The 18,484-nt window shown below is 32.5% G+C and overlaps 1 protein-coding gene and 1 pseudogene across 2 annotated transcripts; both read left to right on the forward strand.

Moving 5' to 3' along the window:
- The first annotated feature begins 706 nt into the window (after nt 1-706).
- LOC106302660 lies at nt 707-1,272 on the forward strand (annotated as a pseudogene).
- A 3,887-nt stretch (nt 1,273-5,159) lies between these two features.
- LOC106305151 lies at nt 5,160-6,868 on the forward strand. Of its 2 annotated transcripts, none has more exons than XM_013741518.1 (2): nt 5,160-5,708; nt 6,697-6,868. In XM_013741518.1, exons 1-2 carry the CDS (start codon nt 5,350-5,352, stop codon nt 6,710-6,712), a joined length of 375 nt encoding a protein of 124 aa, XP_013596972.1. In that variant the 5' UTR covers nt 5,160-5,349; the 3' UTR covers nt 6,713-6,868. The 2 variants fall into 2 exon arrangements, with proteins under 2 accessions (XP_013596972.1, XP_013596973.1); XM_013741519.1 differs by lacking the exon at nt 6,697-6,868 and adding an exon at nt 5,797-5,836 and having other exon boundaries at nt 5,163-5,727.
- Nucleotides 6,869-18,484: the final 11,616 nt, after the last annotated feature.

An 18,484-nucleotide genomic window follows, 5' to 3' on the forward strand; every position in this document is an offset into this window, starting at 1 on the left:
ATCTCATGTCTTATACAATTTTTCTTTGTATTCATAAGTCATCTCATGTTTTACACAATTTATCTTTGCATTCATAAGTCATCTCATGTCTTACACAATTTTTCTTTGCATTCATAAGTCATCTCATGTCGTATACAATTTGTCTTTGCATTCATTAGTCATCTCATCTCTTACACTATTTGTCTTTGCATTCATAAATCATCTCATGTCTTACACAATTTTTTGCATGCATAAGTCATCTCATATGTTTACACAATTTTTCTTTGCATTCATAAGTCATTTCATGTCTTACATAATTTTGTTTTGCATTCATAAGTTAGACATGTCTTACACAATTTTTATTTTTATTCATAAATCATCTCATATCTTACACAATTTGTCTTTAACCAGCTAAATCAAACGAAGATATTACTATTTAACCATCTAAACCAAGCAAACTTATTACACAATTAGTCTTTAACCAACTAAACCGAGCGAAGATATTACTATTTAAGTCATAAATCATCTCATGTTTTACACAATTTGTCTTTGCATTAATAAATTCTTTATGACCAGCTAAACCAACCGGAGATATTACTAACACAAGATGAAAAATACAAAAAAAAAGGTTCAAATTTGACCACGTCTAATCCTTAAAGGTATTAAGAAATTTCCAAATAATTTCTCTAACAGAGCTGATGCATTGCAAGAAGAAGTTCGAAATGTTATGTCATCTCCATCACCTCAAGTAGAGTCATCGCCATCTCCTGGTATGAATTCATTTGATCTAAATATGAATAGCGAAGATGCCACTTTTAATTTATCTCAAACACCTATGGGTGTGAAAAAGCAAAGAGAAACAAAAAACAATCTGATGAACAATTTAAAATAACGATGGAGGAAAATGATAAGCTTATCAAAGCTATTACTAAAAGTACTTCTGAAAGAAATAAAATTCAAAGAAAAAAAGTCGAGGTACAAAGAATGAAGCAAGAGTATAAAATACTATTTTCGGATTTGAACTCTATAACTGATCGAGTAGCTCGTGCGTATATTGAAAACGAAAGAGAAATAATTTTGAGAAGAAGAGCATCAACATGCCAACATGAAGAACATGGACAAGGTTCAAAAAGCCAACATCATGGATCTCAATATCAAGCATCTCAAATTCAAGGAGAACACATTTAAGGAGATCATGTTCAACGACAATTATTTCAAGGTGAAGATCAATTGTCACCAAATGACCAACAAGATTTTTCTCAGTACTATTATTACCTTAAACGAATTGCCTAAATTTTAAATTAATTCTTTTAGTTTATTATGTCATTTAATATTAATTTGTTGTGTGTTCTGTTTGTTTGGTTTGAGTTTTGTAATTTTATGTTTTGAGTGTTTATTTTAAATTTAGTATGCATTTTAATCTTATCCATCTTATAGTATTTATTTCCATATTTTATAAATACTAATTAAAATTTTACATTATTAAAAATAAAATATAAAATTTCTATGATATTTTAATTTTTAAAATATAAATTAAATGATAATAATCATTCAGTCATTTCTTTCTTGAAAAAAGTAGTTATGTAAAAATAATTTAAAAATACAAATAGTACATTATATTTATATTTAGTTACAAATTTGAACTAATTAATAATAATAATTGAATTATATTGTTAGATGGGAACATAATAAAATATGTATATTAAATATTTGGTGTGATGAATAGTGTTAGGCCAAATAATACTATTTACTCTACATCAAATTTGATAGGATGATGTCATTTGTTATGTTCTATTGGAGATGAAATTACAGTAAATTTGGTGTTTTGGTGTCCTATTGGAGTTGACCTTATCCCCCCCNCCCCCCCCCGCCCCCCCGCAAAAAGATTTATTTTTGAAATTGTTTTTATATAAAAAGGCAAATAAATTTTCTTTCATCCACAATTTTATGTGTGATTGTTAAGACATAAGACACTATACACAATATTTAGTCTTTTCAAACTTAACTAATTAATGCTAAATTTAGTTTTTACGCTTAGCCATTTAAATACAAATGATATACAAATAGTTACATAAACATCAAATATATACATACTAGTTGTTTTGTCTGCACAGGCGGACATAATCTTTTTACGTAAACTTATTTTATGTCATTAATTCAAAACCAGTATGAAAAGTTATTATTTATGTTCTAAAAATTTTTAAAACAAACATGAGATTATTCATATATAAAAGTGTTTCTAATCAAATATATATATATATATATATATATATATATATATATATATAGTTTTTATTGTGTAAAATTTTAAAAGCACTCACATATTAAAAATATTTTATAAAATCTCTTTATACAAATGTTTTTTCTTGATTAATATATTAACTTATAAATTGTTTTATATCTTAAATTTTTAACTTTTATAATAGAAAACTATTATTCATGGAGAACAACATAATATATATAAGAATTATCTTTTTAATATGTTTTATTTTTACAAGTTCATTATATTAATTTATAATCAGTTATCTAATATAACATATAAATCTAAAATTATTATTACAATTTTTTTAATTATATAATAAATTATATGTAACCATTTATTAAAGGTACCAACGATTTTAACTGCTTTAACTTTTAACATGAGAGCTCAGAAGTATAAACATCACTTGCAAATAATAATATAGATAGATATAGGTAAAAAGTAAAATCAACAAAAGTCTATGTGATTTTATTTGCTAACAATTGCTAAATTTGTTATTTTTGTTATAGCCATTTTTTTGTTAATCAATCAAATAAATTATCTATTGAAGAAATTTTTGAAAAGTAATAATTAAAAGTATTTGGTAATGAGAGAAAAATCAACTTATTTTTTTCTTACACCAAATTATTTAAAATGTGTTTTAGTGATTAAAACCATCAACAATTTTTCAGTCGGAAGAAAGCTCCTCAATTAAGTTATAAGGTTTTAAACTAGGGTGACAATTGTTAGCGGATTGTAAGTTAATGGGTTATACCTTTTTAAAAAATTAGTTTAGAGTTTCTTTTAAGATTCAAAAATAGTTGAGGCCATCTTTTTTTTTTTTGAATATCAAGAGGTTCAGGGTTGAAACTCGTAATCCCCCTAAACCCGAAATCACAGCATGTTATATTAATTGCGTCCCAACGGTCACTCGAAATGGCGATCTCTAACACAATGGTGGTCCTTTCCATTTGAGCTAATAACCTCTAGTACCAATTTATCCATCTTTACAACCAATTTCAATATGAAACAGATTTTACGTGCTTATGTATCATTCATTTGATGAAATTCCAAAAGACATGTCGTAGCACCAAATATATTTGCTTTTAACAACAATCCTTTTCTCTTTTTTTTTTTTTGGTAGGATATGATATCAAAACATTATGTAAACGATTATTGAAGTAGTCACTAACATAATTTCTCAGTATCTGACCTCTATTCCCTTTATAACCAACGCAGCAACGCTCAATATCATATGCATAAGATACTCTTCTCTATTGTTTCCGATTGTAGCTCAATTCTCCATCTTCATCTATATCACTATACATGCCCCATCGTTGCTCTATGAATTTATATGTGATTTGTGTAAGTGTGTTATTTTCATCGCATTGAGTTTTCCTATGAAAGAAATAGATTACAAAAATTATCGATTACAAAAATTAATAATGTATTAACTGAACCAAAAAGTAAAATATACAAATCGCGATGGTTTCTCCAACAGGCCAACGAATATCTAAAATGTCCATCAGATTAAACTTTAGACCCATTTAACGCCTCATAACATATTTATGAATCGAATATAATCTCTTATATACTAAAGTAGAAACATTGTAATAAATGCGTTCACACTAAACTAGACACATGTCACGTGTATAAGCATTGTAATAAATGCGTTCACACTAAAATGGACATATGTCACATGTAGAGAATTTCTCAACTAAATTCTACATAAATATGTTCACACTATGTACTTTACGTTTTTTAATATAAAACTCACATGCATGGTTCTTCTCTACGTTATTTTTACTGTTTACGAATAGAGCTAGACAAATTATTCAAAAAATTTGATTCGATTCGTTATCCGTTTTGATTCGAACTGAAAAATCCGGATATTCGTTATTCTACGAAGCAAATCAAATACTAAAATGCAAGATCCGTAAAAAAAAAAGCAAATCACAAATATCAATATTTATAAGAACGGATATTCAATTTGATCTGTTATATGTATATATAAATATACATATATTTAAAGAATTATATATAAGTTATATATTATAGTTTATATAAATTTTAAAATATTTTCCTTTTTAAATAATTTCATTTTTCATGTATTATTTTGAAAAATGTCATTAATATTAATTAACAGTATCTTTATATATTTATCAACCATCTTTGTATACTTTTACATACACATACATGTGCATATTGACGTGATCACCTTATAACTAAGTATTTACTACAACTGAAATATCTAAGTTTTTTGGAAGTTAAAATATTCTTTTTGTTAATGCTTCTTTTACTATCGACCAAATTGTAGTAAAATGATTTGTCTTAATAATTTTTTTTTATTAACTATTATCCGTTTAGAAACTATAATATGAAACCATTGGAATTTGGTTCGACATCACGACTATCTAAGATTCATAACATGAAAACAAACAAATAATAGTAATTTTTGATTATCACAGAAAAAAAAACCAAAAACATCAAACATTTTAACCGAACAAACCAAATAAATATTGATTTAAAATAATAGTTATATTTTAGGAGATTAAAAACAAAAAAAACCTAAAACCGAACTCATATCCAGATTAAACCGATTAATGTCTCCTTATTAAAAAATAACGAAACTAATAATCACATTCAGGCACAGATTATTACCTAGTTAAAATTATTATTAGAAGATAGCAACAACAATTTCATCCGACATGCGTATTTTTTATTTTCGCGGGTTATTACCTAGTTAAAGTTATTATGCCACTTTCGCTTCATCTCTCTCTCTCTTATGCTCCTTCCTCTTCGTTTTCTGTTTTTTTTTTCTAATTAACTCCTCCACCGTTCTCCAATCTCTGCCTATCTCTATTTCCCAGATCTCCACTCGCGAGATCTGCACCGACCCCCGACGGTGCAGTGTATATGCGGTCACCGATACGTTCAAATCTTTTTATATTTTCTACCTTTATCTTAAATTTATTTTTTTCCTACTTGGCTTAGCCTCCTCGAGAGACGTGAGTTCGACGCTTTTCGCCTCAGATGAAAGGGAATTGACATTTTGACCCTCCTTTCTTATACACATTGACCGTTATAACCCTGATCCAACAAACCACGTAGCATAACCTAAACCCAAACAAATGAGTCAAAACCACCAACAAGCGCATACGTTTCAAACAACGGGCACGTCAAGGAAACGCAAGGGCACGACGGAGAGTGATTTCAGTTTCGATCCAAGAGCCACTTTGTCTACATCGAACTGTCTTTTGGCCGGCTACATGGCTCAGGAGTTGCTCACGTGCGGGACCATGTTGGGCCGGAAGCTATATCCTGGATGGGCTGAAGTTGGGCCGCTAGACTCGCCGTCGCAGAAACACAGGGAAGTGAAGAAGAAGGCTGCTCACCATAGCTACTCTAAGGTGGCGAATGTGTTCAAAACAGATGGGACCCACGCTCCTGGTGTGGTTAACCCGACCCAGCTTGCTAAATGGATCCAGATGTGAGTATAATAATCATAGGTATTATCAGTATCATCATCACCTCTAGTTTTGACAAGTCTTTTTGGATCTTGATAAGTCTTCTATCAGACCGACTTCAGTCACATGAAGTTTTTAAAGTCTGCCAGGAAGTTTATGTAGGTTAGTTCTACAATTGATAATAAAAAATTAACCATTTAATATGTATTAGAAGATTTTTTGAAGACTTGTAAATAACTTTTCTTAAATTTTATTCCAAAATTCCGGTCGAATTTTTGGTTTTGAAAGCAGACTTCTTCTAAAGAAGTTTCATGCGGAATTTTCAAATTTTAATTTTCCGCTTAATTCATGTGAATTCTGCCGAGAAGTCTTCGGTGATTTTTTTTTTTGAAAAATCTGATTGAGAAGTATGACGAGAAGTGTCTGATATATTCGGATCTGAAAAAACATTCATATCTAAAAATGTTTAAAATGATTTCAACCAAAAAAAATTTCAAAAAATAATACTTTTAAGCTTAAATAAAAAGGAAAAAATTACAGAAAGCTTAATATATATTTTAATTTCAATTTAACATACAAAACCAAAATACACTTTATATTATTTGAAACAGATTGGGTTTCTACATGATTTTGGCTATTCTTCCATTCTTACAAATTCCCATCTTATTATGTATTTAACACGCCAATTACTCTCTTTTTTTGTAACTGACAACCCAATTACTCAATAAATTATTTTTTTTGTCAACACTCAATAATAAATTATTTAATATGAAGAATCTACGACCCAAGGAACATTACAAAGCAAAGGTTCACTACACAAACACAATTCAAAATTTCACCACTATATTACTGAAAATGCATTTTCATAATTGATGATAAAATGGTATAACCAACAATTAACATATTTCACTTCTCTGTTTCTTTTTCTCCTCTATATAACTGCATTGGCCAAAATATATGAATTCAGATCATTAACTCCCAAGTTGAATTTTTCTTCTGCTTTATTTCCAGTTATGTGATAACATAGTTGAATTGTTGATGATGGCATTATAATCATCATTATTCATCGCCAACACTACAGTTTCCACCACCACTACGTCGTCATTATTATTGTTATGATCTTCATGTTCATCCAAATATCAAAACCAAAATACTATTCCCTCTGATTTATAATACCCTAGAGAAGGTCTGAATTTATCTCTTTGTATTAATGCATGTTTAAAATCATAATTTAGTATGAATCTTTTGCAATCGGTGTAATTGTAAATTTGCATAGCTATAATTATATGCATATGCATTGTTTATTTTTGATGGAGGATAGTGGTGTGAATCAATTGCCTTTGTCTGAACTTCACAACTAACTATTAAACTTTAGGATTTTTAACGTTAAAACCCTTCAACTAAATTTGTTTTGGCTAAAAACTCTCAAACTAAGTATTTGACGAAAAAACTCTCAGAATAATTTTATTTAATGAATTAAATTCTATCTCATAATTACCATTACTACCGGTAAAATTTTAGTTTAAGGGTTTCTACATTAAATAAACATAGTTGAGGGGTTTTACCATTAAAAAAAAAAAATCAATATTTTATAATATTATCTAAAAATTAGTAACTTAAATTTTTTAAATTAGCATTTTTAGTTTTTTTTTGTAAATATGAGTTTGATGTGTTTTTAAAATCAACATTATATATGTATAAATTAAAAATTTTAAAACCCAGAAAAAAATTATCTAAAGATTTATTATTACATTTTTATTATATTTTCTTGTTTTTTACATTTTTAATCTTTTAGTAATTTTCTTACAGGTAAATATTTAGATAATTTTTTATTATATTTTCTGGTTTTTTACATTTTTAATTTATACATATATAATATTGATGTTAAAACACATAAAACTCATATATTTACAAAAAAAAAAAAATTAAAAATGCTATTTTGAAAATTTAAGTTACTAATTTTTAGATAATATTATAAATTTTGACTTTTTAGATTTTTAATGGTAAAACCTCTTAATTATGTTTTCTTAATGTAGAAACCCATAAACTAAAGATTTATTTGTAGTAATGGTAATTATGATATGTTAGGATTTAATTCATCAAATAAAGTTAGTTTGAAGATTTTTTTGTTAAATACTTAGTTTGGAGGTTTTTACCCAAAACAAACTTAGTTGAGGGGTTTTAACGTTAAAAATCCTAACCTTTTACTATCTAAATTGTAATTATTGGTTTTTGAAAACAGCTATTTGTAATCTGGCTCGTTATTTGTTAAAGAAGTTCATAATTGAAAACATGATAAAACCTAGTAAGAATCTACAACCCCGACATTAACTCGTGACCGGACACGGTTAACTCGGTAAGAACCCAACAAAATTTAATATTTTTAAAAAAATATTTTAACTAAACTATTCAATTTCATACATTTTTAATATTACAAAAAATTGAATAAAATACAAAATTTATGATTCTTTAGACTTTGAAGAAGGTTGTATTATGTTATTCGAAGAAAATAAAAAAATGATAATAAAGAATTTGTTTTACTAATATGACACTATTAAACTATTATTTTATTTATTATCGAAATTCTATATAAATTTGTATTTATATTATTTTAGATTTAAAATTTTATTTCTTAATATTTTAATTTTTAATTTATTTATTATTTTACATGATTTTCAATTTTGTTTTAGAAGATAATATTGGAAGTTTTGATATTTTAATAAAATGCTTTTTATATAATTTTGTCATAGTTAACCAAGATGCCAAACTAATTTTCTAAAAAAATTATATTTATATTAATTTTTTTGTTTTTTTAATAAATACGATCCTTAAAGTTTTATATTTATAAAACATAATTTATTGTCAGTTAGTTTTTTCGTTGATTTCCAAAATATTTGTTAGAACATATTATTTTTGTGGCAATATTAAGTGGATCTTCTAGAGTATCATTAAACAATCGAGAATTAACATCCTCTAGACTATATTTGCGAAGTGATTTTGCCACGTGTCCTTTATACAATCAATTTCACAAAACAAATATGACATAGTTACTGAAATTGATGACATGTATAGCTTAATATGACATAGACAATTACATTTAATGTTAATTTATATTTTTGGTAAACTTTTTAAAATATTGTAATAACTCATATATTACATTTAATGTCAATTTATATTTTTGGAAATTTTTTAGAATATGGGAATAACTCATAAATCATCATTAAAATAAATATATTCAAATATGGCATTATAAATTTCGAAATATAATTTAATTATATATTTTAAAATTATAAAATTTTATTATTAAAATTTTCAAAAATGTATAAATTTTTTTTAGAAAATTATTAAAATTTAATCGTAAAATCATTATTTTCTTATATATCTACAAATTTTATAAATATTGTTTAATTTTTGGTAATTATGCAACTTTTACAAATTTATTTAATATATTTAATTAAAATAAATAGATAGAAAAATCTATCTAAGATTATAATTTCAAATATATACATGCATAATCTTAAATATAATTTTTATGTTTAATTAAATCAAATTTTCATTAAAATATTGATACGAAAAAGAAAATTTACAATATTAATAAAATTTTATTTTAAAATATAATTTATATTTATCTGTTAAAAAATATTTTTAATTTTTTTTACTGCACATGGTGCAGGAAGACACCTAGTTTATTTAAAAATCACAGCGAAAAATAAACTAATAGAAAAAAAAAGCATATTTATGGAACACTTAAACTTTCTAATACTCTCTTCATATCCCTTTATAATCAGATGTATGCATATCCTATGCTTTTTTGAGACATAAAGTCGTAGTAACCGACCAGTGGATTGCATTACAAATGACCTTATCTATTGTATACTGATAGAGTCTTCAGACCGTGTGCTCATTTCCAGACTTGCAATTGCTGAGTCTATTTCAAGTTTTGCAACTTGCTCACGATCCTAAAGCATTAAACCAATGCTTGATCTCCACCTTGACTTTCTTGTCTCTAATACTAACATATTCTACAAAGTTCCCATCAGCAGCAAAGTATCCTTCATCTTTCTCTCTGTCATGACTAAAATCTTCAATCTGGTCCCCATCATCCTACAATGATTTAATTGCATCAGGATGACCTTAGTCAGGACAAAATCAAGTTGTCCAAAGAAACATTACTTGCTTCAAGGAGCAGTCACAAAAACCAAAGAAAAATGGTTGCAATAATGATACCTCATAAGTCTCCTCAGCCTCATAAATATTGTCGTTATCATCACTAAAGAGCTCAGCAGTATTCTGATTGCAAATCTGTGCACGCTCCAAAACACGTGCTTGGTGAGGAGCCAACCTCTTCAGCTAAGAGCTGGTCATCGAGTGTAGCCTGGACCACGGCCCATGAGAGTGATGTTTCACGCTACGCGGACGGTTATGTTTCTGGTTCAAGCAGGAAACATCGCTAAAACTGCTTTGGAAAGAGGTAGTGGCATTGCTAGGATACCGCCTTTGCAGTAATTACCAATCTACTGGTTATAAGGAGTCCCCGGGTGGGAATCAATGACAGTTGGATCTTCCTTACAACAATACGCTAAATTTTCCATTGTACTTTGAACAACTAAATATCATACAACATTAACACATACATATCGTTACAAATCATCTCAGCTACCAGGAGATAGATTCATAGTACCAAAATCTTTTGGTTCACCTTGTTGTTGCTTGTGCTCCGACCATACTCCATATAACTTCCTTCTTTGCCCATTTCCAACCTAATTTCAATCCCGGAGATCGAACATGTCTGTATTTCTTGAAGTTAGAACATGGTGACCACGGCCGATATCAAACAAATAAACAGTTTAATGAATTGAAATCAATACGCAAGGACAATTTCTTCCTATTTATTGAACTTACAACAGTCATTAGCAGTACAGCTCGTGATTATCCCCTTGCATCCTTAGAGCAAGCGCATTAATGAACCATCGGTTGGGATTCATAATTTGAATTTTTTATTTTTATTTTATTTTTATTTTGTTTGATTTTTTTTTAAATAAAATAAAAATAAACTGACCAATAGCGGGCCGCCACGTGGCGTGGGCCCGCTAAACAGTAACGACCCGGATTCATGCGGAAGGAGCGTGGCGAGACGAGGTCTTCGCTGTTGTTTACTCTCTCTGTTCCTAAAAGATGTATGTTCTGGAAAAAAAATTATTTCATGTAAAGCAAGAGATATGATGAAGAGTCGTTGTTATTCACATCCCACCATCGTGGTATATATACAATGATAAAAACTGATAAGACCAAATCGTTTAGTCTTTATCTATATCTTACAATATCTACTCCAAGACTTATCCTCACACAACAACTCATATATATCGGTTGTTCTAGAACTATCTAGAACCCTCTAACACTCCCCCTCAAGTTGGAGAGTGCAGATCACACACTCCAAACTTGGATAACAAGTATCGAAATGCCTTTGTCCCCAACGCTTTTGTCAAAATATCAGTCAGTTGCTCGTTGGTCCGAACATGAACGGTAGTAATAAGCTTCGCCTTGACTGCATCCCTTACACTATGACAATCAGATTCTATATGCTTGGTGCGTTCATGGAACACAGGATTTGCTGCAATGTAAATGGCAGCTTTACTATCACAAAACAACTCCATGGGTGTATCATGTGTAACTCCGAGATCCACTAGAAACCTCTTCAGCCATTTTAACTCCTTCAACGCGTCAGACATAGCACGGTACTCCGCCTCAGCTGATGAATGTGATACAGTGTCCTGTTTCTTAGTCTTCCAAGCAACAGGCGAGTTCCCCAGCAACACCATGTATGCTGACAGTGACCTCCTCGTTCTTGGACATGAATTCCAATCAGAATCACAGTAAGCTCTTATCTTCAAATCGCTATCAGGGCACAGCATTACTCCTTGACCGGGACATCCTTTTAGATACTTAAGTATTCTCATTACTGCGGCCCAATGTGAATCTCTTGGTTGATGCATTACTTGTGACAGAACATGAACTGGATAGGACAAGTCGGGTCTTGTTATAGTTAAATAAACCAGCCGTCCAACTATTCTTCTAAATCTCACAGGATCCGTACAGAAAGGACTTGTCTCATCCGCAAGCAACTGATGGTTAACCTCCATTGGCGTTGAGACCGGCTTACTTCCAAGCAGACCCGCCTCTTGTACTATGTCAAGCGCATACTTTCGTTGTGAAAGGAACATCGCATGAGTCCCTCTAGCTATCTCTATACCAAGGAAGTATTTCGCCTTCCCCAAATCTTTCATGTGAAAACAATCACTCAGATGTTTCTTGAACTTTGCAATCATACTCAGATCATTGCCTGCAACGATCAAATCATCTACATAGATGAGTACCCTTATACACTTCTCACCCTTGACATAGCTGAACAAGGAGTAATCCTCATAAGATTGTACAAAGCCAAACCCTTTAAGAGCCTTTGTCAACTTCTCAAACCAACACCTTGGTGCCTGTTTCAATCCGTACAAGGATTTTCTCAGTCTACAAACTTTATTTGGATCATCTGATTGAAACCCCGGCGGCATTCTCATGTACACCTCTTCTTCTAAATCTCCATGCAAAAACGCATTATGAACATCCATCTGATGCACCTCCCAACTCTGTGCTGCAGCGACTTCCAACAATGTGCGTACTGTGTCCATTTTGGCGACCGGTGCAAACGTTTCTTCATAGTCCTCTCCTTCTACTTGATGATTTCCACAGCAAACCAGTCGTCCTTTATATCTCTCTATCGTCCCATCTGCATTGTATTTGATTGTGAACACCCATTTGCTACCAATGGCTTTCTTCCCTGCTGGTAGATCAACGACATCCCATGTTCTACTAACTTCAAGCGCATCAACTTCTATCTTAACTGCATCGCGCCATCTCTTATCTTTAAATGCCTCCTTGTAGTTTCTTGGTATTACACCAGCACTCACCGCCGCAAGGAAGGCTTGATGAACATCTGAAAACTGAGCATCACTCACATATTCAGTTATTGGATAGAGTATGTTACCTGGAACCGTCGTAGATGACTCTGCTTGAAGACCAGTGCTCAAGGTGGTGTTATGTTTATCAGGAGTACTCTGTGCATTGTAGAGTACGTAATCGCGAAGCTTAACTGATGGTTTTGGACGTCTATGACCACGTCCCAATGCCTCCTCTGTGTGGGCATTCAGATTCTCACCATCCTGCTCAGTTAGTACTCCACCACCCCCTTGCTCCACCACAGCTCTCTGCTCCTCAGTCGCATCATCAGTTCGAACAACACTCCCCCTATCCATAATAACCTCAGACTGTGACAGCTCATCATACGAATCCACCTCCATTGCCACTGGCATAGGAGAAGCTTCACTCACCTTCTTTGCAAACGGAAACTCCATCTCATCAAATACTACATCTCTAGAAACAAAGAACTCATGTCTCTCTAAATCATATAGTTTCCACCCCTTTTTTCCAAACGGATATCCAACAAAGACACACCTTCTGCTTCGCACACCAAATTTATCTCTATCTCTTCTTGCCTGGTGTGCAAAGCACAAACACCCAAACATTCTAATATTCTCATACGATGGCTTACTCTCATATAGGCGTTCATACGGTGTCTTTCCTTGAAGTAGCTTTGTAGGCGTTAAGTTAATGAGATGAGCAGCAGCTAAGACACATTCTCCCCAAAAACGAACAGGGAGGCTCGCCTGGAACAGCAGTGATCTTGCGACATTCAGAATATGGCGATGCTTCCTCTCTACTCTGCCATTCTGCTGTGGCGTCCCTACACAGGATGTCTGATGAAGAATCCCTTTCTCACCAAAGTACTTCGACAGAGACGTAAACTCCGTGCCATTATCACTTCTGATAGTTTTTACTTTTTTTCCAAAATGTCGATCAGCGAAGGAGATGAAGTTTGGAAGAACAGTTTTGACCTCGATTTTTTCGAGAAGTAAATGTATCCACACCGCTCTTGAGTAGTCATCTACTATAGTAAGGAAGTAGACAGCACCACAAGAAGATGGTTTACGGTAAGGGCCCCAAAGATCAGTGTGTATTAAATCAAATGAACTCAAACTTTTATTAGAACTATCAGAAAACACTTCTTTTGTTTGTTTAGACTGAAAACAAATATCACATCCACCAAACTTGGTTGGGACGTCTTTAACACCACAAATGAAAGGCAAATAACTCAAAACACCAAATGCAGGATGACCCAGTCGACAATGCCATAGATTCTGATCCTCAGATGCCTTAACCCGATGACCTCTCGCTACTGTGACATCCCGATAAACATAAACACCATTCTTGACTTCACCGGCTCCAATCAGAGTCCTCGTAAAACGGTCCTGTAACACACAAAGAGTATCAGTAAACATTGCGAGACAGCCTGTCTCTCTAAGCAACTTTGCAACTGATAACAAGGTACAGTTCAAATTTTGAACATAAAGAACGTTTAGCAACGTTAACTTCTCCGACAAACGTAAGTTCCCACACTTTGTTGCCATGACATAACTGCCATCTGCAAAACTCACGGGACAGGGAATCATACTCCTCACATCAGTTAGCAACAGCTTAACCCCTGTCATATGATGTGAGGCTCCAGTATCTATAATAACTTCACCTGTTTGTACCGTACCGTTTAACTTATCCGGTATTGGCGCAGGCTTCTGTCGCTCAAGGAGAGATGTCAGTGATGCCCATTGCTCAGCGCTTAGCTGTGGAACACTCGTACTCTAGTTCGCTGAAGTTGAAGTTGTGGCTGCATTCACTCTAGGCGTGGTATACCGTCCACGTCCTCTGCCTCTGCCACCTCTTCCTCCTGATTGACTACGTTCAGTGAACCATTCAGGGAACCCAATTAGTTGCCAACATTCTTTTTTTTCATGTCCAGTCCTCCCGCAGTTGCTACACACAATGGAACTGCGTCCACGACTAACCGCTGTGAGCGCACTTCCCATCATCAACTCCTCTCCTCCATGAAACTCTGCTCTCGCATTAAACCCAACCGGAGCTTCCTTGACTTCAACTCTTCCTGCACCTATCCTCTTCTCTTCACGAACAACCCTTTGATAAACAGAGTTAAGATCGGGCAGTGTCTCCATACCAATTATATTAGTGCACACGTTACCATATCTTGATTCATCTAGTCCCATGAGAAACTGATGTACCCTCTCTTCTTCGTATTCCTTGGCATACACGCCAGATGCATCACAAGTACACGGTGGAAGGGGCTTACAGCTCAACAACTCCTCCCACTTCTGAGACAGTCTACCGAAATACTCCATCACGGTAGAACCCTCTTGCTAACACGAAGCCAACTCAGCTTTAAGCTGATGAACATGAACTCCACTCCCCACCGAGAAGCGCTTCTTGAGCTCTGTCCACATCTTGCAAGCTTGAGGTGAGAACGGAACTGTTGATCGTATAGTTGGAGAGATCGACGCTCTTATCCACCCAACTATCATCGAGTTAGCTGTCCTCCACATCTCTGCATTCGTCGGCTCCTCCTTCTCGTCAGGCATCTTCAAACTCCCATCGATAAAACCAAACTTACGCTTGGCTCTGAGCGCATTCTCTAGCTCAGAAGCCCACTCAGCATAATTTTCTCCACTCAATATCACTGGCGAGATACATGTGCCTTGATTATCCGACGGAGCTAGGTAATATGGAGACGTTCTTGAACCTTCAACTGAAGTCTGAGACACGCTCACAATCTCTGATTTCTCTTCACTCATGATTCTCTCGAACAAATTTTACTAATTTTGCCTTGATGGCTCTGATACCATGTAAAGCAAGAGATATGATGAAGAGTCGTTGTTATTCACATCCCACCATCGTGGTATATATACAATGATACAAACTGATAAGACCAAATCGTTTAGTCTTTATCTATATCTTACAATATCTACTCCAAGACTTATCCTCACACAACAACTCATATATATCGGTTGTTCTAGAACTATCTAGAACCCTCTAACACTCCCCCTCAAGTTGGAGAGTGCAGATCACACACTCCAAACTTGGATAACAAGTATCGAAATGCCTTTGTCCCCAACGCTTTTGTCAAAATATCAGGTTATAAAAAATTGTTATTCACAAAAAACAATGCATATTTAATGAATTTTCTTAATATATGTGAAAAGTCTAGAATATGCATCTTTTAAAAACAGAGAGAATATTATAATAATTTTTTTTCTCGATTTGCGTGTGAACCTCCGCTAATACTCTTCAATGTGGTTGCTCTAATATTTCATCCTTGTCTGCATCAATTAGTGGCTTCTGTAAGTCTTTTTGAAAGCGATCATCAAAAGAATCAGCTCGCAGACTCAAACTATTCTGTCGTGAATTAATAAAAAAAAAAACAATAAGCAAGCCATACCCAATGAAAAGAGTACTCTTCATCCTTCACTTCGATACAATTATATTAACATGAGCTGCAGGAGGCATGATAAATAAACGGAACTGAAATACTCTCTCAAAGAGTTTAAATAAACATTTAGGATACAAATTTTTGAGATTAAAGGCTGGATTGTGTTTCAAAACTAAGCTGTTCATGAGTTTTAAGGACATAATACCTGAGCGTCGAGGAGGAGCTTATCCACACCCATCAACTCCCCACCGCCGTTTATAGCTTCCCAGAATCTTAGCAGCCGCAGCTCGACGGTGGATAAAAAACCATAAAGATTAAAAAAATTGTTATTTTTTTAAAAAGGTATTTAATATATAGATTATATATATAACTGAACTAATTCTTAAACAAATATTTATAATTTGATTGGTCAGGATATTTGTGACAAAAAAAAAAGATTGGTCAGGATATAATAAAGCAAAAATTACACAGCATATATTAATATGCACATATATCTTATTTAGAACAATTTCAGTATTCTTTTCTAATAAAGTAAACAAAACAAATTCTCAAATCTATTTCTAATAAATTATTATTTTCAAGTACTTTTTAAATATGATAGATCTGATCCGGACGCGGCTGTTGCTCCGCGGCGGAAATAAATGCAACTAAATCACAAGTACTCGCATGTACTAAGTAACAAAGTGGAAAAAAAATTACAAAAAAAAAAACTCATTTTGGGTAAGTAATCGAAATAATGAAATATTTTTTTGTAACAAGTCGAGTACAAGTCTAAATTTTTAATATTTGTAAGGCTATCAAGTATAAAAATACCTACTTGTCAATTCCTAGTTGTACGAGACCTGATACTTTATCCCAGTTATGAAAAGTATGTCAGACAAAAAAACATAGAGAGTTTGCTTATAATAATTTTAAATTTGATTTTAAATGTAAAATTATACACCAAATTTAATCAAATGTTAAGAAAAAAACAAAAAGAGTAATGAAATTATAACAATTTTCTTATGACCAAACAAAACACATATAATCATTTTTACGATTATTACTCTGCTCAGTCTTCTCAGGTTAGTGAAGTTTTTTATGATAAGTCTACTTATATCATAAAATAGAGGGATCATCTACCAATTGGGAAATCTTCATATTAACTCCTTAATCAGTGACATGTTTGTCCAATTGTAGCCTTGAGTTCGGAACCTAGCGCAGCTAAATGTGTTCGGAAATAAACATTGCGCAGCCTTGAAATTTTAATATTCTTAATATAGTTAGTGACATTACATATGACAAAATATCAAAATTTGGTACTACTTTTTTTATGATCTACATGATTATTTAAGCTATTTTATACTTTCAATCTATTTAAATGTTATATTTTAGGATTTTATACATATTAAAATAATTATATTTTATTTATTATTTTATTTAATTTATTTTTATTTTATTTTCAATAAATTTTATAGTTTATAATTTAATTTATGTTTTACTTATAAAATTAAATGTATTAATTAAATTGTATACTATTTTATATTTTAGATACAAAAATTAAAATTAAAATATCAATCATTTAAATATAAGAGGGAGTACAAACATTTTGCGCATGCTAATATGCTATGATATGTACACTAAATTACATGCCCAACGAGAAAAACAATCAGCGGACGTAAGAAAAAAAGAGCCATCAGCGTCCTTCTATTCTATTCCATGCACTTCGATCCTTTTTTAATTCCCTTATTTAGTTAGATCTTTCACTCCGGGTTTATTAGAAAAGTGGGTCGTAGAGAAGTTATTAATTTGAATTTTGGGTCCGTGATAGTTTTTATTGGGCACTTGGGTCACGACACTTTGCGACTCTATAGGAGTTATGCTATAAAGACTTCTCAACCCCTCCTCTAGCTGATAAATAACGACATTGCCACTCTCTTCTTTACACGTGAGAAAGACCAGCGCGAACCCCAAAACAGACTCGCCAGTTAATTCTCATCCGCAAACCACCACAGTCATTAAATAGCTTTCTTCTCCTCTCACTCTTTCTCTCTCCATCAAATTATTCGTGACGAGTGAGAACAACTTTCAGGTCCGATTTGTGTGTAGCAGGCCCTGTTCTTAGCTCTTGTGACAAGTGAGAGCAGCTTCCAGCTCCGATGGTATCACAATCGAACGCCGCAGGATCTTCCGGTCGTCGCTGTCGACCAAACACACCGAAAGCAAAACCCGTCTCCCGATCTAAGAAGACGAAGCGGTACCCAGGTTCGTTTTGATGTTCTTACTTTACAGTTTACTTTTAAAATGCTATTCAGACATTAGTTTGCGACTCACTCTGTCCTCGCCTTATATTATGCATGTCATCACCAGAATGCAGTTGCTTTTTCTAAACATTAGTTTGCGACTCCGTTTTACTAAATACGCAATCATCTCGTTTTG

Source organism: Brassica oleracea, chromosome C7 (genome assembly GCF_000695525.1).
Source record: "Brassica oleracea var. oleracea cultivar TO1000 chromosome C7, BOL, whole genome shotgun sequence".
Lineage (NCBI taxonomy): Eukaryota > Viridiplantae > Streptophyta > Magnoliopsida > Brassicales > Brassicaceae > Brassica > Brassica oleracea.